Here is a 25,605-nt window from a genome sequence, read left to right on the forward strand (position 1 = left end):
GAGGTTCTCTTGACCCTGCCCCAGAATCATGGCCACTCCAGCGAGCTCAATTAAATTCTGCCTGTTGTGCTTTGTGATGTAATGTTCCTCAGAAAATAATGTCTTCTCAAGTCACTCTGAACAGTGCAAATGGGAGATTTGATAGTTAATTCTTTTAAACTGAAAGATTGTGACTTCTTTTGAGTCTATACTGTGTGGGGCACCTCCAGAATCCGCAATAAAAAGAAAATTATGAATTTCAGTGAAGGTAGGAGAGAAGAAGACAATTTTGTTGATAGAACCCCAATGTGAAAGAAGTAACAAACTGCTTTTAGTAAAATGCATGCAATTATTTTCAGCAAAGGGGAATTCATTTCTTTTCACGTATTGGCTGTTGAAGTGAAGTCATCAGTTTAATCATGACATCAGTCTTCCTTGCTGGGTAGATGTCAGTGTCATTGCAGTACAGGGACAGTCTGGCTAGGGCTGGCATTAGTTCTAGAGCATGAATCTTCAGTGTTATTGCCAGAATGTTGTCAGGGCCATAGCCTTTGTGGCATCTGTGATGCTGGGGATTCCAAAGTAGGCCAAGATTAATCATCCGCTTGGCACTTCTTGGTACCAAATGATTCAGCAGTGTCTTTTGCAGTGGTGTGCTGGACTTCCCCGTCATTGAGGATGGGGATATTGGTGGCGCTTTCTCCTAATCCTGTTCGTTGTTTAATTGTCTACCACCATTCGTGACAGGATATAACAGGACTGCAGAGCTTAGATCTGACTTTCTCATTCTGGGATTACTTAGCTGTTTGTTGCATGCTGTTTTCACTATTGATCTTCTCACAGTCTATTGATTAATTTATTCAGTAACTCAACCTAAACAAAAACCTACATTGGACATCAAATGTAAGAAGTAATGCCAAGTCTAGGAGATGCTTGGCATCACAGAGACTGCATTCTTTAGTATCAGATAGCTGAGAAATATGCTATCCTCGGATTAACAGTTTATAGTGAACTGACTTTGACTATTAACTGAATGTACTTGGCAAAAATAAGAAGGGATTAGTGTTTTGAATTCTATATTGTTGGAATGAATTTGAAAATCCAGTATGGAAAATTCATTCCCTGCCTAACTCTCACTTCTGTACAAGATCACTTACTACTGAACATGAAAAATTAACAAATGAAATTAATGATTGACAGTCTGTTTCATATTTTCACTTCATTGTATTGTTAATTAGTTGGAATGAGAGCAGTGGCTGTAGATTGCATGTTTATATGAATCTTGGACTATTTATAATGTATTTCTAGCTTGCCCTTTCTCTATTGCTGTGTCTTTAAAAGCGAGAGAGATTTGGACGAGTTGCATCAAAAGTGATGTATGCGGCAGGAGCACTAAATTGGATGGTAGATGACCACTGTAGCTGTAATCGCAAGTTTATTTCCCCACTGGGATCAGTATTCCAGGTGGTTATGAGTTTGAGTGAAAGCATTTGTTGCTGGCTGATAATCACTATGAAGTGCAAATTTCTGGCTCATTAGCTTTCCTCCATAATTTACAGCCCTGTAATTGTGCCCACTGGAATTTATATGGATTTTATTTGTCCTGGAATATTGCTACACCTTCAGTTTTTGGCTCATGCAAGGATGCATTTTTTTTTCTAAAAACCATAAGCTGATAAATACAACCAAAGCCCTGAGTCACTTTCCATGATCAAATTCCAGTATCCTGCTAATTTATTTTAAGAAGCATTGCCGAAAGTTTTAGGATTTTTTTTGTATGTTATTTTCATCTAACGATTATTTCGCAAAAGTCCATAGTGCGGATTCAAGAGTTTAAACCTGTTTAACATGTATAATGCTGGACGTTTTGGAACTGTTTGCATAAGGACGTTGTTTGGAGATATAACTGCTGTTCGTTATCTTTTCAACATTAGGCATTCATTTGATATCTGTTCTGCAGTGAAAATTATTCCATTTATATTGTGAGGCCATTATTATAGCACCGGGAACCACACCTAAATAACTTGGTGCTTTTGCTTTCCCTGTGCATAGTAGGTTTGGGTAATCTGAACACCTCAGCCAAATTAATTGGCTGCAGCTAATGCTCACAAGTCCTCACATTGCCCTCTGGAGTAACAAATTTGTCAGTGGGCATGATCCAAACCAGTTTCAACAAAGATTCCATGCAAATCTTCTCTCTTCCCTTCTCCAGAAGCTACTGAGTGTTTCCATCATTCTCTGCTCCAGATCTAGATCTAACATCTACGGTATTTTGCTTTTTGTTTAATAAAGTGAAACCAAGTATTTTCCAGACTGCCTCAAATGAGGAAACCTTGTTAATCTTGCCACTGATTGTGGAGCTGCTACCAACAGCAACATCCCTAACCAATGGGAGAAGGTGCCGCAGCCAGATATGGTCCTAAATAGTAAAAACAATAAACTTGTTGGTGCACATTTTGTCTTCCGCTGTGCTCATGTGGAATCCACCCTACAATATAAAAAACGCAAGTTCCAAGTAGAACTTCAGCTGGCAATGCAGATCCAGTGCTGTGCAACGTAAACATCTAAACCATAGTATCGTAGCCTCCCTACAGTGCAGAAGAAGGCCATTCGGTGCATCAGGTCTGCATCCAGTCCAACCCAGGCTCTATCCCTGTAACTTCACATATTTACACTGTTAATCTCCCTAACACTAAGGTCAATTTAGTAAGGCCAATCAACCTAACCCGCACATCTTTGAAATGTGTGGGAGAACCAGAGCAGTTCAGGAAACCCACGCATTCAAGTCACTCGAGGCCAAAATTGAACCTGGGTCCCTGCTGCTGTGAGGCAGCATTGCTAACCACTGTGCCAGTCTGAATGTTTAGACCAAATCCGAGAAATTGAAACTACCATTACTAGCTGTCTGTTGAATAGTCTTCATTGTTTTTTGGGGACAGAAATTTGGAATAAGTGATACAGGTGCTTTATGTTCTAGTGGTGATGATTCTTGCATTTGAACATGGACCGTTTCAACAAATAGCAGGGAGCAAAATAGTGAGGAGGCTCCGCGACAGGAATTTCACGTGATGAGACTACATGATGTTACAATGATTTGGGGGATAAGTAATCAGGACAAAGCATACATGGCAGCTCAATAAAAATTGAAGTGCGGTGCAGGTCTGGACCCATTCAGTCCCGATTCAACTCCACTGATGATAGTAGAGATAAGATGTGCAATCACCATCATGTTTTCTAACATAACACAAAATTCTTCCTGTCTTTCAAATTGTCCTGCAAAATTTTTGGAATTTTATACACTAGCTAGATTGCTCTTGTAAAAATAAAGGCACTTATGAATGATTCCTGTCCTTTTTAATAAGGAAAAAGTTATTGCATAAAATATTGTTTGTGAAGTTGCTTGTGTCATACCCTGCCTATCAAGCAGGCAGTGCAACAAAAAAGCCCTTGCGTTTCAGTAACACTTTCTGGTTTGAATGTTTTATAACCATCTGTTCTGAATACTGCTGGCTGTATTTCTTTTATTCATTCGTGTGACGTGGGTGTCACTGGCAGGCCAGTATTGATTGCCCATCCCTAGTTACCCTTGGGAAGGTGGTGGTGAGCTGCCTTCTCGAAACAGTGCAGTCCATGTGCTATGGGTTGACCCGCAGTGCCTTTAGGGCGGGCATCCAGGATTTTGACCCAGCAAATGCAAAGGAACGATGATATATTTCCAGATCAGGATGGTGAGTTGTTTGGAGGAGTGGTGGTGTTCCCATGTATCTGCTGCCCTTGTCTTTCTTACAGAATCACAGAGTACTACAGCACAGAAGAGGCCCTTCGGCTCATCGAGTCTGCACCGATGCATGAAATGCCTTGACCTGCCCACCTAATCCCACTTGCCAGTACTTACATAAGATGGATGGAAGTGGTTGTGGGTTTGGAAGATGCTGTCTAAGGATCTTTGAATTTCTGCAGTGCATCTTGGAGATAGTACACACAGCTGCTACTAAGCGTCGGTGGTGGAGGGATTGCATGTTTGTAGATGTGGTGCCAATCAAGCGGGCTGTTTTGTCCTGGATGGTGTTAAGCTTCTTGAGTGTTGTTGGAGCTGCACCCATCCAGGCAAGTGGGGAGTATTCCGTTACATTCCTGACTTCTGCCTTGTAGATAGATGGTGGACAGGCTTTGGAGAGTTGGGAGGTAAGTTACTTGCCGCAGTATTCCTAGCCCCCGATCTGTTGTAGCCACCATGTTTACGTAGCAAGTCCAGTTGAGTTTCTGGTTAATCGTAACCCCAAGGATGGTGGCAATGGGGGATTCAGTGATGATAACACCATTGAATATCAAGCGGCGGTGGTTAGATTGTCCCTTATTTGTGTAGAACCATAGAACATTACAGCTCAGAAACAGGCCTTTTGGCCCTTGGCTGTGCCGAACCATTTTTCTGCCTAGTCCCACTGACCAGTATGTGGACCATATCCCTCCGTACCCTTCTCATCCATGTACCTGTCCAAGATTTTCTTAAATGTTAAAAGTGAGCCCGCATTTACCACTCCATCTGGCAGCTCATTCCACACTCCCAAAACTGTCTGTGTGAAGAACCCCCCCCCCCACCGCAATATTCCCTTTAAACTTATCCCCCTTCACCCTTAACCCATGTCCTCTAGTTTTTTTTTCTCCCCCAGCCTCAGTGGAAAAAGATTGCTTGCATTCGCTTTATCTATACCCATCATAATTTTATGCACCTCTGTCAAATCCCCCCCCTCATTCTTCTACGCTCCAGGGAATAAAGTCCTAACTTATTCAACCTTTCTCTGTAACTCAGTTTCTCAAGTCCCGACAACATCCTTGTAAATCTTCTCTGAACTCTTTCAACCTTATTAATATCCTTTCTGTAATTAGGTGACCAAAACTGCACACAATACTCTAAATTCGGCCTCACCAATGTCTTATACAACCTCACCATAACATTCCAACTCTTTTGTGTAGTGTGAAGGTTTATTGCCACTTGTCAGCTGAATCCTGGATATTGCCCAGAACTACTTGCAGTTGAACATGGTCTGTGTTAGTATCTGAGGAGTCGTGAATGGTGCTGAAAATTGTGCAATTGTTGTTGAACATCTCCACTTCTGACGGAGGGAAGGTCATTAATGAAGCAGCTGAAGTTGGTTAGGCCAAGGACACTACCCTGAGGAACTCCTGGATGTCCTCCAGCTGAGGTGACTGACCCCTCCCCTCCACACAGCCAAAATCATCTTCCTGTGTGCCAGGTGTGACACCAACCAATGGATACATATTGGTTCCAGTTTTGCTAAGGCTCCTTGATGCCACACTCAGTCAAATGCAGCCTTGATGTCAAGGTGCTGTAATTTTCTTTGTTCTTTGTCTGCCACTCACCTCACCTCTGGAGTTCAGCTGTTTTGTCCATGTTTGAACCAAGACTGTAATCAGGAGCTGAATGACTCTGGCAAAACCCAAACTGGGCATCACTGAGCAGGTTATTGCTAAGCAGGTGCTGCTTGATAACACTATCGACGACCCCTTCCTTCACTTTACTCATGATCGAGGGTGGACATTAGCCAGGTTGGATTTGTCCTTCCTGTGTACAGGACATAGCTGTAATTTTCCATGTTGTTGGGTAGATGCCAGTGTGGTAACTGTAGTGGAAGAGCTTGGCTAGGGGAGTGGCAAATTCTGGAGCACAAGAATATTGTCAGGATATTGCCTTTGCAGTATCCAGTGCTCCAAACATTTCTTGGTATCACGTGGAATGTACCAAATTGGCTGGAATTAACATTTATGATGCTGGGGACCAATAGAGGAGGTTGTGATGTATCATCCACTCAGCACTTCTGGCTGAACATTGTTGTGAACGCTTCAGCCTTGTCTTTTGCACTAATGTGCTGGGCTGCTCCATCATTGAGAATGGGGATGTTTGTGAAGCCTCCTCCTCCAGTGAGTTATTTAATTGTCCACCACCAGTCACGATGGATCTAATCCGTTGGTCTTCGGGTCATTTAGCTCTATCTATCATTTGCTGTTTATACTGTTAACATCTCATTTTTACATATGCCTGACGCTATTCCTGGCATGCAGTCCTGCACTCTCCATTGAACCAGAGTTAATCCCCTTGCTTGATGGTAATGGTTGAGTAGGGGATATACCGAGCCATGAGGTTCGAGATTGTGCTGGAGTATAGTTCTGCACTGTTAATGGCTCACAGCACATCATGGATGCCCATGTGTAAGAATAATGTGACAGTTGGTGCACTGTATCGCAATCTGATTAAAGGCCTTCGATCTCTATTCCCTGATGCTGTCTGACCTGCTAAGTGTTTCCAATATTTTTTGGCATTTTGTTGTGGCACATACTTCTTTTAGAGTAGAGCAATTGGTTCTAAATTAACCACAAAGTCACTAAATTGGATAGATGTTGGTCTTGCTGATGGACTTAGCTCAGGGGAGGTAATGGCCTAGTGGTATTATTGCTAGTCTATTAATCCAGAAACTCAGTTAATGTTCTGGGGACTCATGTTTGAAGCCTGCCACAGCAGGTGGTGGAATTTGAATTCAGGGGAAAAAAATCTGGAATTAAGAATCTAGTGATGACCATGAAACAATTATTGAATGTCAGAAAACTCATCTGGTTCACTAATGTCCTTTAGAGAAGGAAATCTGCTGTCCTTACCTGGTCTGGCCCATGTGCGACTCCAGAGACGCCGCAATGTGGTTGATTCTCAATAACCTTCGGCAACTAGGAACGGGCAATAAATGCTGACCAGCCAGCGATGCCCATGTCCCACAAATAATGAATGAATTAAAAAAAGCTGTTATGAATGGCACTGAACAAACAGGCCTGCATTTGATTTAGAACAAAGAAAATTACAGCACAGGAACGAGCCCTTCGGCCCTCCAAGCCTGCAACGACCCTGCTGCCCCACTGAGCATATTTGCCATTTACATAAACTGAAGTGTGGCATTAAATATCAAGCACAGAAATTATAGAGATAATCTAAGGAAAGGGTTTTAAGAATGGCTTTTTAAATAGGCAGAGGGGCCACAGGGAAGGTGATGACACTGGATTAAGAATTCCACGGGAAAAGGTTGAATAAGCAGTCACAATTGCAGTGGGAACAAATGGAAAGGTGAAGTCTTGGGTCAGAAGAACAGAGACTATGTGCAGATTAAGGCAGGTAGAGATCTTTAGAGACTGACATTTGCAAGCAAGGACAAGAATTTTGAAATTATGACCAGGACTGTTGTTGTTGCAGAGGAACAGGATTAGAGAAACGTGAAATTCAATGCAGGTAAATTTACAGATTAAAGTCATAACAAAATTAGAATACGCTTCTACACACAAAGGTCAGTAGATAGACGTTTGGAAATCTCATCTCCATATGACAATTGCTCAATTGATAGTAAATTTTAAAGCTGAGATTGATAGAGCTTTGTTATACAAATGTACTGAGAGATATGGGGCAAGGGCAGATGCATTGAGATAGATCACAGATTAGTTAAGATCTCAGTGAATGGCAGAACAGGGTCACAAGGCTAAGTGGCTTCTTATACTGTTCCTATGTAAGTAGACAGCCTGTATTACTGAGTCAAATGGACCTTAAATTTAACAAAATGATGTAGAGATTAGTCAGTATATGAAATGAGCCTTCCACGGGGCCAGTGGTGGCAGATGGTGTGAAAAATTGTTGAGACCTGGACAGATATTTATGAGTAAAAGCAAATTACTGCGGACGCTGGAATCTGAAACCAAAAGAGAAAATGCTGGAAAATCTCAGCAAGTCTGGCAACATCTGTAAAGAGAGAAAAGAGCTAATGTTTTGAGTCCAGATGACCCTTTGTCAAATCAGGTATTTTTGGGACTTTGAGAGGTAACTTGCTTTGAACCAGAAAGATGGACTGCAGACTTTTCTTTGGTCCTATGTTTTCAAATGTATGTTATTTCTTAAAATTAATATTGTTATTGGCAAATATTGATTTGGAATAGCATTGAAGTAGGAATCAGCCTTGCATTTTTAAGTTCTAAATGTTTCCTGGATTTGCTTACAGGCGCAGCACAGAGATCGTTTCATCCAAGAGCGCTATGGAAAATATGACATCAGCGACCCATTCCTTGCTCTGCAGAGGGATTGTGAGTCAATCAGAGATGGAAATCGTGGTGACAGGCAGCCTGTGTGCACCAACCCACTATCCGTGCTCAAAGTAGTAATGACACAGTGCAAGAAGATGCAGGAACGAATGGTATCCCAGTTGGCTGCTGCAGAGAGCAGACACAGAAAGGTATTGTAAAAAATTGCATTGCATGTACCTCACGTAATGCATTAAGAGCATTTTGAAGAACTTACAGGATTACAGATAAAAACAGGTGTGGGAGTAGAAAGCCAACACAAAAGCAGCTGGGTGAAAAGCTGCCTCTTGTGCTGTAACTGGTGTGATTTCACATCTTTCTTTTGACATTCTGCTTCTGGTACTAAATGCAAAATTAACAAAAGATATTTACTAAATGGTACTTAAATATTTTGCTTTAGAATCATTCATGATTTCCTCTCTTTTCTTGGCCCTTCGATCCTTCACAAGCCATTAAGCAAGCATGTAACTTGTTCCCAATCTTCTAACCTCTAACACTATACAAATTTAGGGGTGGCACAGTGATTAGCCACAGCACCAGGGACCCAGAGTCCAATTCCCAGCTTGGGTCACAGTCTGTGTGTAAGAACATAAGAACATAAGAAATAGGAGCAGGAGTAGGCCATCTAGCCCTTCGAGCCTGCCCCGCCATTCAGTAAGATCATGGCTGATCTGTCGTGGCTCAGTTCCACTTTCCCGCCCTCTCCCCATAATCCTTAATCCCCTCTCTTATCAAGAACCCATCAACCCGCTTCTTAAAAATATTTAGCGAGGCAGCCTCCACCACTTCAACGGGCAGAGAATTCCAGAGATTCACCACCCTTTGAGTGAAGAAGTTCCTCCTCAACTCCGTTCTAAACCGCCTCCCCTTTATCTTGAGGCTGTGCCCCCTAGTCCTACTGTCTTTTTTGAGCGGGAAGAGTCTCTCCACCTCTATCCTATCCATCCCATTCATCATCTTATACGTCTCAATGAGATCTCCCCTCATTCTTCTAAACTCTAACGAGTACAAGCCTAGTTTATTCAGCCTCTCCTCATAGCTCAACCCCCTCAACTCCGGTATCAGCCTAGTAAACCTCCTCTGCACTCCCTCCAAGGCCAAAATATCCTTGCGCAGGTGCGGCGCCCAAAACTGCACACAGTACTCCAGCTGCGGCCTCACCAATGCCCTATACAGCTGCAGCAAGACCTCCCTACTTTTATATTCAATCCCCCTCGCTATGAAGGCCAGCATCCCATTCGCCTTCCTGACCACCTGCTGCACCCGCAAGCTGGGTTTTTGCGACTCATGCACAAGGACCCCGAGGTCCCTCTGCACCGTCGCCTGCTGCAGTTTTTCGCCACGTAAGTAATAGTCCTTCCTACCATTCTTCCTACCAAAGTGGACCACCTCACACTTGCCAACATTAAATTCCATTTGCCATTTCCTGGCCCATTCGCCCAGCCTATCTAGATCCTTCTGCAGACTCTCCACACCCTCCGCACAATTTGCCTTTCCCCCAATCTTGGTGTCATCAGCAAATTTCGACACCCTACACTCGGTTCCCTCCTCCAGATCATCTATATAAATGGTAAATAGCTGAGGCCCCAGCACCGACCCCTGGGGCACCCCACTAGTCACCAACCGCCAATCTGAATAGCACCCGTTGACCCCCACTCTCTGCCTCCTATTTGACAACCAATCCTCTATCCACGCTAACACCCTACCCCCAACTCCATGTCCCCTGACCTTCTGCAATAACCTCTTGTGAGGTACCTTGTCAAACGCCTTCTGAAAATCCAGAAAGACCACATCCACCGGCTCTCCTCTATCCACTGCCCTAGACACATCCTCATAGAACTCCAGTAAATTTGTCAGACACGACTTCCCTTTAATGAAACCGTGTTGCGTCTGCCCTATCAAGCAATTCCCTTCAAGATGCCTCGCAATTTCCTCCTTAATGACGGATTCTAACATTTTAGTTTGCATGTTCTCCCTATCTCTGCATGGATTTGCTCCAGGTGCCCCTGTTTCCTCCCATAGTCTGAAAGACTTGCTGGTTAGGTGCATTGGCCATGCTAAATTCTTCCTCTGTACCCGAGAAGGCGCTGGAGTTGGTGACTAGGGGATTTTCACAGTAACTTTATTGCAGTGTTAATGTAAGCCTTACTTGTGACATGAATAAACTTTATTTACCAGAAAGCAAGGATGGGAAGAAAGCTAAAACAGATCTGTGATCTTTGAAATTTCCACCTAATCTTTCCCCTCTTTCACAGTAATAACTCAGTCATGTAAGGATGTCATTGTTATTAGGATGTGAAAAGCCATATACTGCCTTTGATGCAGCGCACTCACATTACGCACCCTTCACTATGTTTGATTTTAATTCAGTGACCTAGTTTTAGCACTACTGGAGAACTGCACAGATCAATCATTTTTTTCAAGAGTCACCGAGACATTTTTGCACTTAATTCCAGTCATCAACTCTGTGAACTGGCAAATGGCTCTCTCATCCCTACTGCAGGAAATAAATCCATAGCAATGTTGTTCTATGATTTTTAGGGCTGAAGGCTTAGCAACTTTAGCACTGCGAATGCAGAGCTGGTACATGGACACTGGAGCTTGATGATTCAAACTGAACAAATACTAGTGTGGCATTGTTAAAGATTAATCTGTTGCACGTTTTTTTTTCACCCCTTCCTTTGAAAATGCTCCTGTTACAATCCGGTTGGGGACCATTAACATTTAAAGAGAAATCAGAATACCTCATTTTATCCAATGGAACAGTGCCATTTTAATAAAACACACATTTTATTGTATGTAAAAGAACTAAACAAAACAAGGAGTCTTGACACTATTAAGTTATAACTGTATGTGTTATGCACTTGGCTTTACTCCTTGCTTTCCCTGAAGTGTTTTCCTCATACAACAAATTAGTCTTAAAATTATATAGAGTCTATCCCATGCGTACATCAGAGTGCAGGAATGAGATAGAGAATCTGGTGAATTGATGTGGCAACAATAATCTCTCCCTCAATGTCAACAAAACGAAGGAAATTGTCATCGACTTCAGGAAGCGTAGAGGAGAACATGGGGATGAAGTAGAGAGGGTCAAGAGCTTCATGTTTTTAGGTGTCTGGATCACCAACAACCTATCCCGGTTCCTCCCCACTTCATGCTGATACTATTGTTGGAAAGCCCACCAATGCCTCAGAAGACTAAGGAAATTCGGCATGTCAGCTATGACACTCACCAACTTTTACAGTTGCATCACAGAAAGCATTCTTTCTGGTTGTATTATAGCTTGGTACACCTCCTGCTCTGGCCAAGACCACCAAAAACCACAAAAGGTTGTGAATGTAGCCCAATCCATCACGCAAACCAGCCTCCCATCCATTTACTCTGTCTACACTTCCTGCTGCCTCGGCAAAGCAGCCAGCATAATTAAGGACCCCACACACCCCAGACATTCTCTCTTCCACCTTGTTCTGTCAGAAAAATGATACAAAAGCCTGAGGTCACATATCAGCCCACTCAAGTGCAATTTCTTCCCTGCTGCCATCAGACTTTTGAATGCACCTACTTTGCATTAAGTTTATCTTTCTCTATACCCTAGCTATGACTGTAACACTACATTCTGCACCCTCTCATTTCCTTCTCTATGAATGGTATGTTTTGTCTGTATAGCACGCAAGAAACAATACTTTTCACTGTATGCTAATACATGTGACAATAATAAATCAAATCAAATCAAACATCACTGTTCTTTGGAGACTATATTAATACCCCTCAGATCCAGCTATTTTCAGAGATAAAACTTTCATTTACTGTCTTTTGACCGGATGCCTCGGTCCTTTGTTCTGGTTACTTTTCCAGTGCTTCTTGATTGCTTTCTTGACCCCAAGATATTGTGAAGCCCACTGTAGATTCTTCCACTCGTTTCAATCTAGATAATCTTCCAGCTTCTGTTCCCTCACAAAGTTCAAATTGAGGTGAAGCCTCACCCATATTCCATACAGTGAATGATGAAGTCAGTTTTTTGACTCTGCTTCTGGCACAAGCCCAGCTAACTGTCATTTATTTTGGTCATAATGCAACCACACCCAAGTCTAAACTGCAACAGCTACTGAGGTTGGGTGGTCTTGCATCACTTTATATCACCTCAACCAGTTTCAGTCTGGCTAGAAGTCTTGGTTTCAAAACCTCGGGTTCAATTTTTGTTCCTTAAAAACAAAGAAAGTTGTTTTCCTTCCTGTGATTCCCATTTCTGCTTCCATTTAATTTTCTGCTAAAGTTAAGTCATGCATTGTATAAGTTTGTCCACCCATTGTTTTACAGCTCCATATATCCTATTTTGACCTTTTAAGTGTGTAAACCCCCCTCACTCCCAGCTTGTTTACCTTGCATTTACTCCATTTTCTACAGTTATAACTTCCATTTGAAAACAAGAAGTTATATTCTAAAACACATGAACCCGTGAACTCGGGCCTGGATATTCATCCTTCAGGTGTGTAGTGAGAGTAGGGAAAATTCACAGCTCAGGCTGCCACCTCAAGGGAAAGTGGCCACAAAAGCAGGATCCTCTCTTGCTGGGAACAGGTATGGGCTAGAACTGGGCCAGTTGACCTTGGGGAAGATTTGGATGCAACCACAGCTGCTATCTGAAGAGACAGGCTGTTTAAAAGGTTATCCTTCGTGCCATTACACATTATCCCGGTTAAAATGACGCCCTCACCCTCCCAAACACTCCCTATGCCACTTCATGCCCCTACCCACCCCTTATGTCTGCTATGTCAAACTCTGCCCTTGACCCACGCACAGAATACATAATGAGACTTGGCTGAGAGCCCAGATATCCATTATACTTGTTGAAACAACTGCACTCCATACTGAAAACATTGATTAGCGTCTCAGGCTCCCTGATCTCTGCTGTCAGTTTTGCAATATGTTTGTTTACACAAGGTTAAGTGGCTTTAGGGGTTTGTGATTTGCTATCGATGCTTTGAAGGATCTGGATGCGTGATACTTTTATTGGCTGGTGGTGAAATGACTTTTTTCAACATAAGAGAAAGTTATGAACAGATTTTTAAAATGTTTTTTTTGTACATCCTGCAGTGCTATAGAGTTTGTTGATTCAGAACAGAGTATAATGTGGTAATGGGCATGAGTGCCACGGCTTGGCATGAGGGAACACAAGGGCTTGGTTGGAAGAGCAGAGTTTGGAATGAAAGATCTTGAAGCTGGGTCAAAGGGCTCAATTTGGCATTGAAGGCATGATACCATGGTGAGGTGTGGGTGGAAGGGAAGAATTTAGCATGAGGGGCCATAAAGTGGGGGGGGAAAGGCTGAATAAGGCATGGGGGGTATAAGAGGCCATGAGGGGGGTGGGTGGAAGGGAAGGGATTTGCAGAAGGGGGTTTGAGGAGAACATTTTGAAGTTGCCCTTTAAATGTTTACTACAATGCAGACAGACTGCATCACGACTGTTGACAAACTTGGTCTTCATGAAAATGCAGAGAAATAGGACATGTCTGCCTTACATCTGTAATGAAGCCAGCCAGATGTGGATTTTTGACAGGAACTAACCCGCACCCTTTAAAGGCTCTCTAGAAAATCAAACAGCCTTGGGATATGGCATCAGGAATAGGCAGCTCCCCACCATTTAAAGGACCGCCAAGTCATCCTGACTCAGTGGAAATCTAGGCCTAGATATTTGCTCGTTCCAAGAGTCATCTGTGGACCTCTTCATGAGTATGCATGAATTTTGTTTGACTTTTTTGCATCTTGATTATATAAACATAGCTAAATCAATCTAACTTTTACAATTCCCTAACCAATGAAGAGTGCTACACTGATTTTGTAGATGGCCTCTTTGCCGTAACTGTTCATGAATTTACGTAATTGTAAGCTCATGTGAAGAGACAAAATTACATATGAAGGTTGCAATAGAAAATTCCACTTTAATAGTATATTGAAGCCCTTATAAATGGTATGAATCATGCATTCACTGTAAATAGTCAAAGCTAAAAGATCACATCATTTCTGGCAAAATGCTGACGCAGTGAAAATCTCAATTGTGGGTTATGGATTAATCCCAAAGGACTGCACTAAATGTATACTCATACATGTTTAATCAGGCATTTAGTTATCTGCGAATCAAGCTGTTGCCAGTGACAATGAGATGAAGTAGATCTCCAGGTAGAATTCCCACTGAAGTTTAAATACCTGCAGACATTGTGATTCGGAATGGTTGATAAATGTTCTTTTCTTTTTAAATAAACAAGTTCTATATTTATTACTTTTACTGTAGTCAGGGGTTCCAAGACATCTGTTTAGCCTTAGGCTAAAGAAATCAAATCCTCTACAGTCTGTCCATCTACTATTACATCAAATCTCGCTTATGTCCAAAAAATACTTACAAACTCCAAAGTCAAACATAGGAAAATGACTATGCTATTCAGTCCCTGAATGTCCTCCCATTCAGTTAAATCACTGCTGATCTGCGTCTAACTCCATTTATTCACGTTGTTTCTTTAAGTTCTATGTACTCTTGCCTCACACAAACCTAGCAGTTTATATTTCAATTTTTTTATTGGCCTAGTCCTGACCTTTTGGGAATGGTATTTTGGATGAGGGGATTGGGGCACGGTGGTGGGGTCAGTTCCATGTTTCTACTAGCCTTTGTGTGAAGAAGTGCTTTGTAATATCAGCCCTGAACAACCTCACTTTAATTTGAAGGATATGTTCCCTCGTTCTCGAGTCCCCTAATAACACCTCATTCAGATAGCCTCTTAATCTTCAATACGCAAGGAATGTTTCTTCAGAAGGAACTCTTCAAAATGTAGCTAATAAAACAACAAAACTTACTCCAATTTATAAATCAAAGAAAGGGTTTAATAAAGAAACATCATTACTCCAACTTGGGCCTCACCCTGGGCCACTTCAAGTTTCCCACAATTCTACGTAATTCCTTATTTATAGTGAATCAGTTGGTCAGCTGTTACATCACTCTGTAATTGGTCCCATGTTTTACTGGGTCAGCTGATGCTTACATCTTGCTCCCATTGGTCACATTACATCCAATACAAATTTGTCATGGGTTACATTCTAACAAGGAATGCAAGCCTACTCTAATCAATCCATCCTCCTAGTTGATACAACTTTTAACCTCTGCCAGCTAGAAGGGCAGCTGTCTCATAGAAACACCACCACTTGCATGTTCTTTGAGTCGCACACCATACTGATCTGAAAAGATGTCATTGTTCCTTCATCGTCATTGGGTCAAAATTTTGGAGTTCCCTACCTAGCAGCATCATGGATGTGCATACAACACTCAGATAGGGAACACTTAAGAAGGCAGTTCACCATCAGCTTCTTGAAGACAATTAGTGATGGGATTGCCAACATCCCATGAACACAGAAAAAAATGTTTTCGTTCAGTTATAAGAACATAAGAAGTAGGAGCAGGAGTAGGCCATCTAGCCCCTCGAGCCTGCCCCGCCATCCAATAAGATCATGGCTGATCTGTCGTGTCTCAGTTCCACATTCCCGCCCTCTCCCCATAACCCTTAATCCCCTTGCCTATCGAAAACCTATCAACCCGCGTCTTAAATATATTTAGCGAGGCAGCCTCCACCACTTCAATGGGCAGAGAATTCCAGAGATTCACCACCCTTTGAGTGAAGAAGTTCCTCCTCAACTCCGTTCTAAACCGCACCCCCCCCTTTATCTTGAGGCTGTGCCCTCTAGTCCTACTGTCCTTTCTGAGCGGGAAGAGCCTCTCCACCTCTATTCTATCCATCCCATTCATCATCTCATACGTCTCAATGAGATCTCCCCTCATTCTTCTAAACTCTAGAGTACAAGCCTAGTTTATTCAGCCTCTCCTCATAGTTCAACCCCCTCAACTCCGGTATCAGCCTAGTAAACCTCCTCTGCACTCCCTCCAAGGCCAAAATATCCTTGCACAAGTGCGGCGACCAAAACTGCACACAGTACTCCAGTTGCGGCCTCACCAGTGCCCTATACAGCTGCAGCAAGACCTCCCTACTTTTATATTCAATCCCCCTCACTATGAAGGCCAGCATTCCATTTGCCTTCCTGACCACCTGCTGCACCTGCAGGCTGGGTTTTTGCGACTCATGCACAAGGACCCCGAGGTCCCTCTGCGTCGTCGCATACTGCAGTTTTTCGCCATATCATTCTGGTAAATCTGCGATAATCCATCTCCTATGCTTCCTGATGGTGCAGGTCCAGAATGCTGTTAATGCAGTCTAAGCAGAGTTTCGTATGACTTACAAAACCTTTACTCCTTCGTATTATAGTCACTTTGAGATATAAACCTTCATTCCATCTGCCTGTGCAATTATTTTTTGTACCTCTGCACTAGCTTTTTGGGAATTTGTACACGGACCCTGAATTTCTCTGCATCTCCACATTTCCTAACTTCTCGCTATTTACAGAATTCCCTGATCTTTCTTGGGTGACCTCTCTTGTCAACAACTGGCTGGGTGTTCATTTATTTTTTTTCCCCACCATTTAATTTTCACAATACTTGGACAGCATTATCTATTCTGCAGCCAACAAAAAAGGCAGCCTGTTCCCAAACTAATGGATCATCTTTAAGGGTGTTCACAGAGGGCTAATCTAGCTTTCTTGGTTTCACCCTCTGCTTTGTGGTGACGTACCTAACTTGTACTCAGATCCTCCACTGATTTCTTTTTTTCTTTACTTTTTACTCCATTCTTAGCCACAAAGCCAATGCACAGAATGCACTGGACAGACTCGGATCCATCTCCCTCCACGCTCTAAAAAGCAAATTCAAATTGAAATGATAAGACATTGCACCCCTTCTTAGGCTTGATCTGACACTTGACCTTAGTCAAAAGGCCGTGAAGCAATTTTATTTTTTTCATGGACTGCTCTCACCTTTGAGAGGGACAGCTGACTCGTGGTCATTTAACTGCACCTCAAGGGAGAGGCAAGATTGAGAAGAGAGGCCTTCAGGAATAACCTCAGTCAGTATGGGAACCTGTGCTGTTGGCGTTCTTGCCCAGCTAACCAACGTCCCCCATTTAGATTATGATTTCACTATGACAGACCTTTGACGTAGCCTTGTATTCTTCACCACTACCACCCTCCGACAGCACAGTTACATTAGAATTGTCGATGACTATCACCACGCATAACTGGTTTTATTTTGGAAATGGTTTTAAAAACTTAAATATTAGACTGACACAAATTGTTAGCTAATTAGGAGTATCCTGCGAGTTAAATAAGGCATGTATGACGTGTATTCGGTATTCTGAACTGATGATATGTTTGCTATATATTTGCCTTAAATGCTATTTGATGTCAGTTTGCATAGAATAAATTTTGAGCATGTGTATACAACAGTTCATACCTACATTTCATAACACCATAACCCAATGGTTAAATTGAGTATTTTATTTAAAATTTAGATTGTCATTTTTATTTTTAACTTTTTGGGTGAGCAGAAATGTTGCAATCTCTAACCCCACTGGGTAGTCTGAGTCTATCAGTTAGGTCATTGTCCCACAGCTGTGCAGCAGCTTGTGACCAGAATAGCCCAACTCCATTCCTCCAACACTGAAAACAGCAACACTGATAGGGCAGAAGGAACATTTGTTCAATAAACATTTTTTTTTAAACTTCCATTTTGAGTTGGTTGTAAAGTATAGTACAAGCAGCTGACAACAAAGAGTAGTTATGAAACTCAACTCCTTTTGAGGGATATTTCAAGCAAAGAAGGGTAAGTATGGGAAGGATATTGCAGTAAGTTAGACACTGGCCTTTCATCGCTAGAACCAAGCCTTAAAATTGATGAGATAAACAGTGGTGATAAAATCTGGGCCTAGTTGGCACTCAAATGACAAACTTAGTCGGAGAAAGTGACTCGTGTGGGTAATGGAAAAATGGTAAATTGATGCAGAAGAATGTCTCACTGACAATCTGACGCATTAAGTGGAACTGTGTCCCTGCATCAAACTTTGCCAAAACCAGCTTGCAGTTCTTGTTTCTGATCGTTTCTCTGCACTGGAGGGAAGGTGAGGAGGAGAACTTCGGCACTAAATGTTTGTTGAAGGCAAGCATGTGACAGGATCTGACTCCAGTGAGATGGCGCCCAGATGGTTAGCATTGCTGCCTGCAGCCTTGGGTGACTGTCTGTGATATGGTAAATCTCCCCATAGTGTCCCAAAATGTGTAGGTTAGGCGGATTAGCGATGTAAATGCATGGTGTTACAGGATAGGGCAGGGGATGAAACTGGGTAAGATGCTCTGTCAGAGGGTTGGTGCAGACTCGATGGGCTGATTGGCCTCCTCCTGCATTCCAGGAATTCTGTCATCTATGATACGTAGTTGCTAACTTGAGTATGTCTTCTAAATTTGCAGAAAAACCTAAAAGCAAAGAGCCCCACAGGTGTCTAATTTAACACAACCTATTAGAATCATTACCAACCAACATCACATCATATTATCTCATCATTTTCGAAGTGCTGTTCATGGGACCTTGCTGTGCGCAAATTGATTTCTGTGTTTCCGATGTTATAGCAGTGACAACACTTCAGAAGTACTTTGTTAGCAGTAACCTGTTTTGGGATGTCCTGAGGTCATGAAAAGCACTAAATACATGTAAAATTTTCTTATTTTAAAATGCTTCTTACCTCATTGCGATGAGGATTTAGGGGAGTGTGAATATTCTCGTTTTAAGAACCACGGTAGAGAGGAAATTGTGGAATCAACATTTCAGAATAAATATGTGTAAAATACTGTGTCAGGCTATGTGCAGATGCTTGATTCACAACACCAAATGTCTCTAAGTACTGAGGTTCTACCTGCCCCTGGTGTTGCAAAAGGATGGGTCTGGCCACATGGCTGCAGAGAGTTCCTATTAGTTGGACTGTCCCTCATGGAAAAATTTGTTCAGAAAAACATCTTTGACCACAAGGTGATCAAGTAGTGGTCTGCACGTATGTGACCTTGAGACCCTGAGGGAAAAGGAGATGATGGATCCTGTCGGATGATTCTCTGAGCACTTCCTGGTCATTTGGCAGAGCGCCTCATCACCAGAATGTTCAAACAAGCACCAAGAACTAGTTTGGCTAATGGTAAGAAGGGCACTCACTGTCAGATCCTATATACACGGCCGAGGTATCTACACCACTGCACGTGGCCCTCGATGTGGCTGATGGAGGGTGAAGACATGTCGCACCTTCTAGAATATGCCTTTGTAAAGAAGGTTCTGGAGAGGGATGCAATAGTATTTGTCAAGGTTCATCTCGAGCAGTTCTGTGCCGCAGGACTCTGTGTTGTACAGGCTATTCCCGGGCACACACCGAGGCAAACATCAACTGCTGCTGGAGGATCACCAACTCAGTGAAAGATGCTCTTTGATCTGCCCGAAACTTGTCGATCTTCCAGTGCAAAGAATTGTCTTCGACAGAATGTGCCAGCCTGCAACATTCAAAGTTCCAGGATGACTTGCTGAGGGACGCACTCAAGCTTGGGTAGCCATCGCCAAAGCACAATGGGAAAAGTCTACTGTGTAAGGCCTTTCAGCCAAGGCACACCGAGGAGCTGGTAATCTGTTAAAACGCCTCAGACTGTGTGCTTAATCATAAATCTATGCAAATGTATTGAAACACCTCAGAGTGAAACATGACCAATCTATATAGTTTGTAAAGAATTTTGCTCTTTGTAATGAAAATACTGAAATATGTAATTCTGTCATTACTGAACTGAAGCACATCGTAGAACATAGAACATTACAGCGCAGTACAGGCCCTTCAGCCCTCGATGTTGTGCTGACCAGTGGAACCAATCTAATGACCCTCTAACCAAAACTATTCCAATGTTATCCATATGCCTATCCACTGACCATTTGAATGCCCTTAAAGTTGGCGAGTCCACAACTGCTGCAGGCAGTTCATTCCACGCCCTTACTACCCTCTGAGTAAAGAACCTACCTCTGACATCCGTCCTATAACTACCACCCCTTAATTTAAAGCTATGTCCCCTCATGTTAGCCATCACCATCCGAGGAAAAAGGCTCTCACTGTCCACCCTATCCAATCCTCTGATCATCTTGTGTCTCTCAATTAGGTCACCTCGTAACCTTCTCTCTAATGAAAATAACCTCAAGTCCCTTAGCCTTTCCTCACAAGACCTTCCTACCATACCAGGCAACATCCTGGTAAACCTCCTCTGCACCCCTTCCAATGCCTCCACATCTTTCTTATAATGCAGCGACCAGAACTGTACACAATACTCCCAAGTGCAGCTGCACCAGAGTTTTGTACAGTTGTAACATGACCTCACGGCTCTGAAATTCAAACCCTCTACCAATAAAAGCTAACACACCGTACGCCTTCTTAACAACCCTATCAACCTGGGTGCCAACTTTCAGGGAGCTATGCACATGTACCCCGAGATCTCTCTGCTCGTCAACACTACTAAGAGTCCTTCCATTAGCCCTATATTCTGTACTCCTGTTACTCTTACCAAAGTGAATCACCATTGGAGTGAATCTTGAGCTTTGGAGAAAATGTGAATATCAGTGTGCTTTACTGTTGGAATAAATTGAAATGTTTTGTAATGTGTCTTTCAGATTCTACATGAATAAAGTATATTGTTGCAAAAAAAATACTGGTTCCACCCCATCTGGAGTATGGCGCTAAATCTGGGCAAAACGCTTTAGGGAGTAATTATATAGGGTTCAGAAAAGATTAACAGGAGTGGCTCCAGGATTAAGGATCTTCAGTTACACGGATAGATTGGAGAAGCTGAGGCTGTTCTCCTCAGGGAAGAGAAGATTGAGAGGAGATTTAAGAAGCCGTTCATAACCATGTGGGGTTTGTACAGAGTAGATAGAGAGAAAATATTCTCGTTGATAGAAGGATCCAGAACCACAGATTTAAGGAAGGCAAAAGAAGTAACAGTGACATGAGAGTTTTTTTTATGCAATCAGTAGTTAGGATCTGAATGCACAACTTGAGATTGTGATGGAGGTAGATTCAGTGGAGGGTTTCCAAAGGGAATCAGATAATTATCTGAGGGGGAAAGTTTCAGGGCTACAGGAGAAAGACGGGGAGTAAGACTAGATGAGTTATTTTTGCAGACTGCCAGGACGGACACGATTATGTGTATTGTCATCATCCTGAACTGTAAAGAATTATACGATTAGATGTAAAATTGTCAACACAAAATTTCTATAGAATTTGGCTGAAGACATACTATAGTTAATGAGGATTTATAAGAAAATGCAAGCAACAACAATAATACATCTGGAAAGTTTTCAAGAGCTCTGTTGTTTTTAATGACTGAGATGGATGGTTTTTGTAGGTTATTCTGGACCTGGAAGAAGAGAGACGAAGACATGCTCAGGACACAGCTGAAGGGGATGATGTGACCTATATGCTGGAGAAAGAACGTGAGCGTCTCACTCAACAGGTATGAAGAATCTTTGCCAATGCGTCTCCTTTGTATGAATCCTATTTGAACAAACTTATCCATTCCCCTTGCATTTTTGAGGCAGAGCAGATTCATAGAAACCAGAAACAGGAGAAGGCCATTTGGCCCTTCGAGCCTGCTCTGCCATTCATTTTAATCATGGCTGACCATCGAATTCAATATCCTGATTCCTCCCTTCCCTCCCATTTCCCTTGATCCCTTTTGCCCCAAGAGCTATATCTAATTTCTTCTTGAAATCAGACAATGTTTTGACGTCAACTACTTTCTGCAGTAGTAAATTCCACACATTCACCACCCTCTGGATGAAGAAATGTCTCCCCACCTCAATTCTAGAAGGTTCACTCTTTATCCTCAAACTATGACCCCTAGTTCTGGACTTCCCCCAGTGGGAACATTCTTCCTGAATCTACCCTGTCTAACCCTGTTAGAATTTTACAAGTTTCTATGAGATCCCCTATCACTCCTCTAACTGACTTAGTCTCTCCTCACATGACAAACCTGCCATCCCAGGAATCAGCCTGGTAAACCTCCACTGCACTCCCTCTGTAGCGATGACATCCATCAGCTAAGGATACCAAACAGCGCACAATATAATTATAGGCCCAAACTGCTGAACCTTGCCTCATAAGACAATCCCATTACCCAGAACTAGCCTTTTGGACTGTGCCTGAGCTGCTTCCAATACTATTCAACCTCTGTTAAGCAAGGCGATCAAACGGTGTGCAGTACTCTAGTTGTGGTCTCACCAACAACCTATACAGTTCTAGCAAGACTTCTGTAAGGCTAACATTCCATTTGTCTTCCTAATCCCTTGGAGAGGAGGAAAACAACAACTGGAATCCAAAAGCACCAAAGGAAATGTTACAAGATTCGTACTAGCAATTTGTTGTGCTACAAACATAGCATTCCATCTGTGTGACTGCCTGAAGATAAATCTGGACAGCTATATATTTAACCTATAGTTTATAGATTTGGTACACTGAGCCATATTATGTGCAAGGTGTGTGGAAAATTAAAGATAGTTAAGTAACATCTTATATCTAATCAGTTCAACAAACATCAAAAACAGATCAAGGGCACTATGGCACAAACCACAATTTACATTGATGTAAATTTTGTGAAAAATGGCCCAAGCACTTCATAAATGGCCAGCAAGTCAAAGAGAGAGTTATTCGCAGGGTCACCAAAAGACTGGTCAAATAGATTGATTTTATAAAGAACTTAAATAGAGATGAGAAGGACCTGAAGAGATTTAGGAAAATAATTTCAGAGCGTGGATCCCAGGTAGCTGAGGGCAGTTGTGGGGCCATGGATTGAAGAGATGCGTAAGTTCAAAAACAGGTACAAACTTTTGTAGGGCTCAATTAGGGCTGGCGGAAGGTCCAGAAGTAGAGAGATCATGAAGGTTATCATTTTATATCAGCAGCATTGCATGACCAGGATCTAATTGGTCAGCAAGTGCACATAATGGATGAGCCAACACCTGTAGTGGGATAGAAAAGGGATGGCAGAGTTTTGGATGAGCTGAAGTTTACAGAGCTTGGAAGATTGGAGACTGGACAGGAGAATATTGGTATAGTCTCGCCTGGAGGCATATGCGAAAGCCATGAATGAGCATTTGAGAGCAGGTGGGTGGAGGCAGACAATGTCATGGTGTCGGAGTTGATCTCGAAGGAGAACATGGAAGCTCAAGATTGGATAGGATGTCAAGTTTTTAAGTAAAAACAAAGTGCTGGAAAAAATTCAGCAAGTCTGGTAACAACAGCGGAGAGAGAAACAGAGTTAATGTTTTGGGTCCAATATGACTCTTGGGAAACTTTTAAATAGACCAATGATACAAATGAAAGGGCATGTCTTGGTTCTGTAAATTTTGCTTCTGCTAATTGCTTTATTTCTGATTAGAATACGCAAAATGTTGTTACCTACGTATTGCCTTTACTGTTTTTTAAAAAACTTACCAAATTCCCTTAAAGATCAACCTTGTAATCTGCATAAGTCCATTGCATGTAAGCACCAAACCCATTTAAACATTATATATGACTATATTCGCTATTGACAAACTTTTTAACCACAGAAAGACATAGCATGAGGTTAAAAAGACCTTGTAGAAAATTCAGGAAATGGATTGCTATAAATAACTTTCCCTGGTCAGTCAAGCAGAGCTCTATGAGACCATAGTTATTGGTAATCCCTCATAATTGCAAGTTTTTTTCTTCCTTCTGGAACTCATCAAGTTTTCCTTTGAAGAGCTGGAATCAATCAGTACCCAACCCCTTTACACCCCCCTCCTGATGTACGTCTTGTCTGTCTGAGAACGATGACTGCTGGAAGGAAAATACTACTTGGTATCTAATTTAACCTTTTTATACTTCATATCCGTTCTTTTTATCCCCATCTATCTCAAATAGCCTACCCAATCAAATTGCATTAAATTTTGTTCTAAAAACTTCAGTCAAGTCCTCTCTAAGCCTGTGTTTGTCTAGATAGTTCTGACTCTTGGAGCCTAATCTCACAACAGCAGACCATTAGGCTAGACGTCACTTTGCATGATCTTTAGAGCCACAACATTATTTATCAATGCAAGGTCTGTTTGTAACTGGGCACAGTTCTTCATGTAGGTGCACCAAAGCCTTATGTAGCCTGAATAATAGTTGTATACTTGCATAGAAACATGGAAACTAGAAGCGGGAGTAGGCCATTCAGCCCTTCGAGCCTGCTCCTCCATTTGCTTTGATCATGGCTGCTCATCAGATTGAATATCCTGATCCTGCCTCTCCCCGTCCCCTCCCCATATCCCTTGATCCCTTTACCCCCAAGAGCTATATCTTTTGTTTTCTTGAAATCACACAACATACTTGATCTTTGCAACTCAACCTGAAACTCTTATTTGTTTTCCCTATAACCAACTTTAACTGCACTTGCACATTTAATGAGTGCTCGATAATTTGTTTTCAGCTTTGTGAAAGTAAGGCCTTCTGTGGCCTCTTGGGCATGCCCAATTTTAAATGCTGCACCCTTGGTAGCTGTGCCTTCAGCTGCCAAAGTCTCCTGAATTTTTTCCTATGCCTCCCAGCTCCTGTCTGTCTGTCTCTCTCTTACTCTGTGTCCTCCCTTAAGACTCTTCTTAAACCTATTCTTTAACCAAACTTTATGAAATCTGCCCTAATATCTGCTTATTTTGATTTGTTTTGTAACACCCCTGTGAAGAGCCTTGTCCTGTTTTATTACTTTAAAACTGCTGTACAAACACAAATTGTTGCTGCAAGAAAGAGGAATTGAAGGACGAGTTCCCCAGGGCCACACTTTCACATCTTCCAGTAGATGGTTATATCGGTGAGGAGGTGTTTATTGAGAAAGGCAAAAGGAGGGCAGAGACCTTTAAGTAGCTGTCTGTTTACTTTTTACAAAGAGGAGTTACTTTGGAGTAGACATCATTGTTCAGCTTTGGTGTCTTTTTGGGAAAAAAAATCAAAACAATTCAAAAGTATATCCCTGAAGAAAGCCTTTGCCCCGTTCTTTGCCTGAATGTGCTGGATGTTATATGCATCTTATTACTATGCCACGAAGCTGTGTGATGTAATTGTTTTGGATCTCAAGCTAGTTGCTATGCAACTAACAGTTCCAAGAGTCTGGGAATCTACTGTGGGACAACTGATTATTCATTGAGGAAGAAAAGAAACGCCTCCTCGCTGAGCCTTTTGTGAATTGGGTTGATGTTGAGACACCTGCTGGTGTGATGCAGCCCAAGAGTCTGTTCAATGCTCCTGTACTCCTTCAGTGGAATTGGTCAAGTAAATTTTCTAGTCACCTTTGGTGTCGAACCAACTGATTTGTAGTAAGGGTCAGATTCCATAACCATTCCAAAATGTTAATACAATTTTAACATTATCGTATTGTGCACGCATGAACTTAAATCTATAGAATCCCTACAGTGCAGAAGGAGGTCATTTGGCACATCAAGTCTGCACCAACCACAATCCTATCCAGACCCTATTCCCACTAATCCCTCTGACACTAGGGTCAATTTAG

At 42.2% G+C, this 25,605-nt stretch overlaps 1 protein-coding gene and 1 long non-coding RNA gene across 2 annotated transcripts in view; one reads left to right on the forward strand and one right to left on the reverse strand.

Moving 5' to 3' along the window:
- The window catches only part of LOC145356823 (uncharacterized), a 146,044-nt gene that overhangs the window by 56,649 nt on the left and 63,790 nt on the right, over window positions 1-25,605 (reverse strand). The gene's annotated exons all lie outside the window — the stretch shown is intronic.
- The window catches only part of cttnbp2nlb (CTTNBP2 N-terminal like b), an 80,585-nt gene that overhangs the window by 49,917 nt on the left and 5,063 nt on the right, over window positions 1-25,605 (forward strand). Inside the window, exons 3-4 of the mRNA XM_080209727.1 lie at window positions 8,028-8,258; window positions 21,448-21,555. Of these exons, the coding sequence (XP_080065853.1) occupies window positions 8,028-8,258; window positions 21,448-21,555 (339 nt within the window). The remainder of the gene's footprint in view (window positions 1-8,027; window positions 8,259-21,447; window positions 21,556-25,605) is intronic.

This window comes from Carcharhinus amblyrhynchos, chromosome 22, assembly GCF_965287045.1.
Source record: "Carcharhinus amblyrhynchos chromosome 22, sCarAmb.v2.hapA, whole genome shotgun sequence".
Classification (NCBI taxonomy): domain Eukaryota; kingdom Metazoa; phylum Chordata; class Chondrichthyes; order Carcharhiniformes; family Carcharhinidae; genus Carcharhinus; species Carcharhinus amblyrhynchos.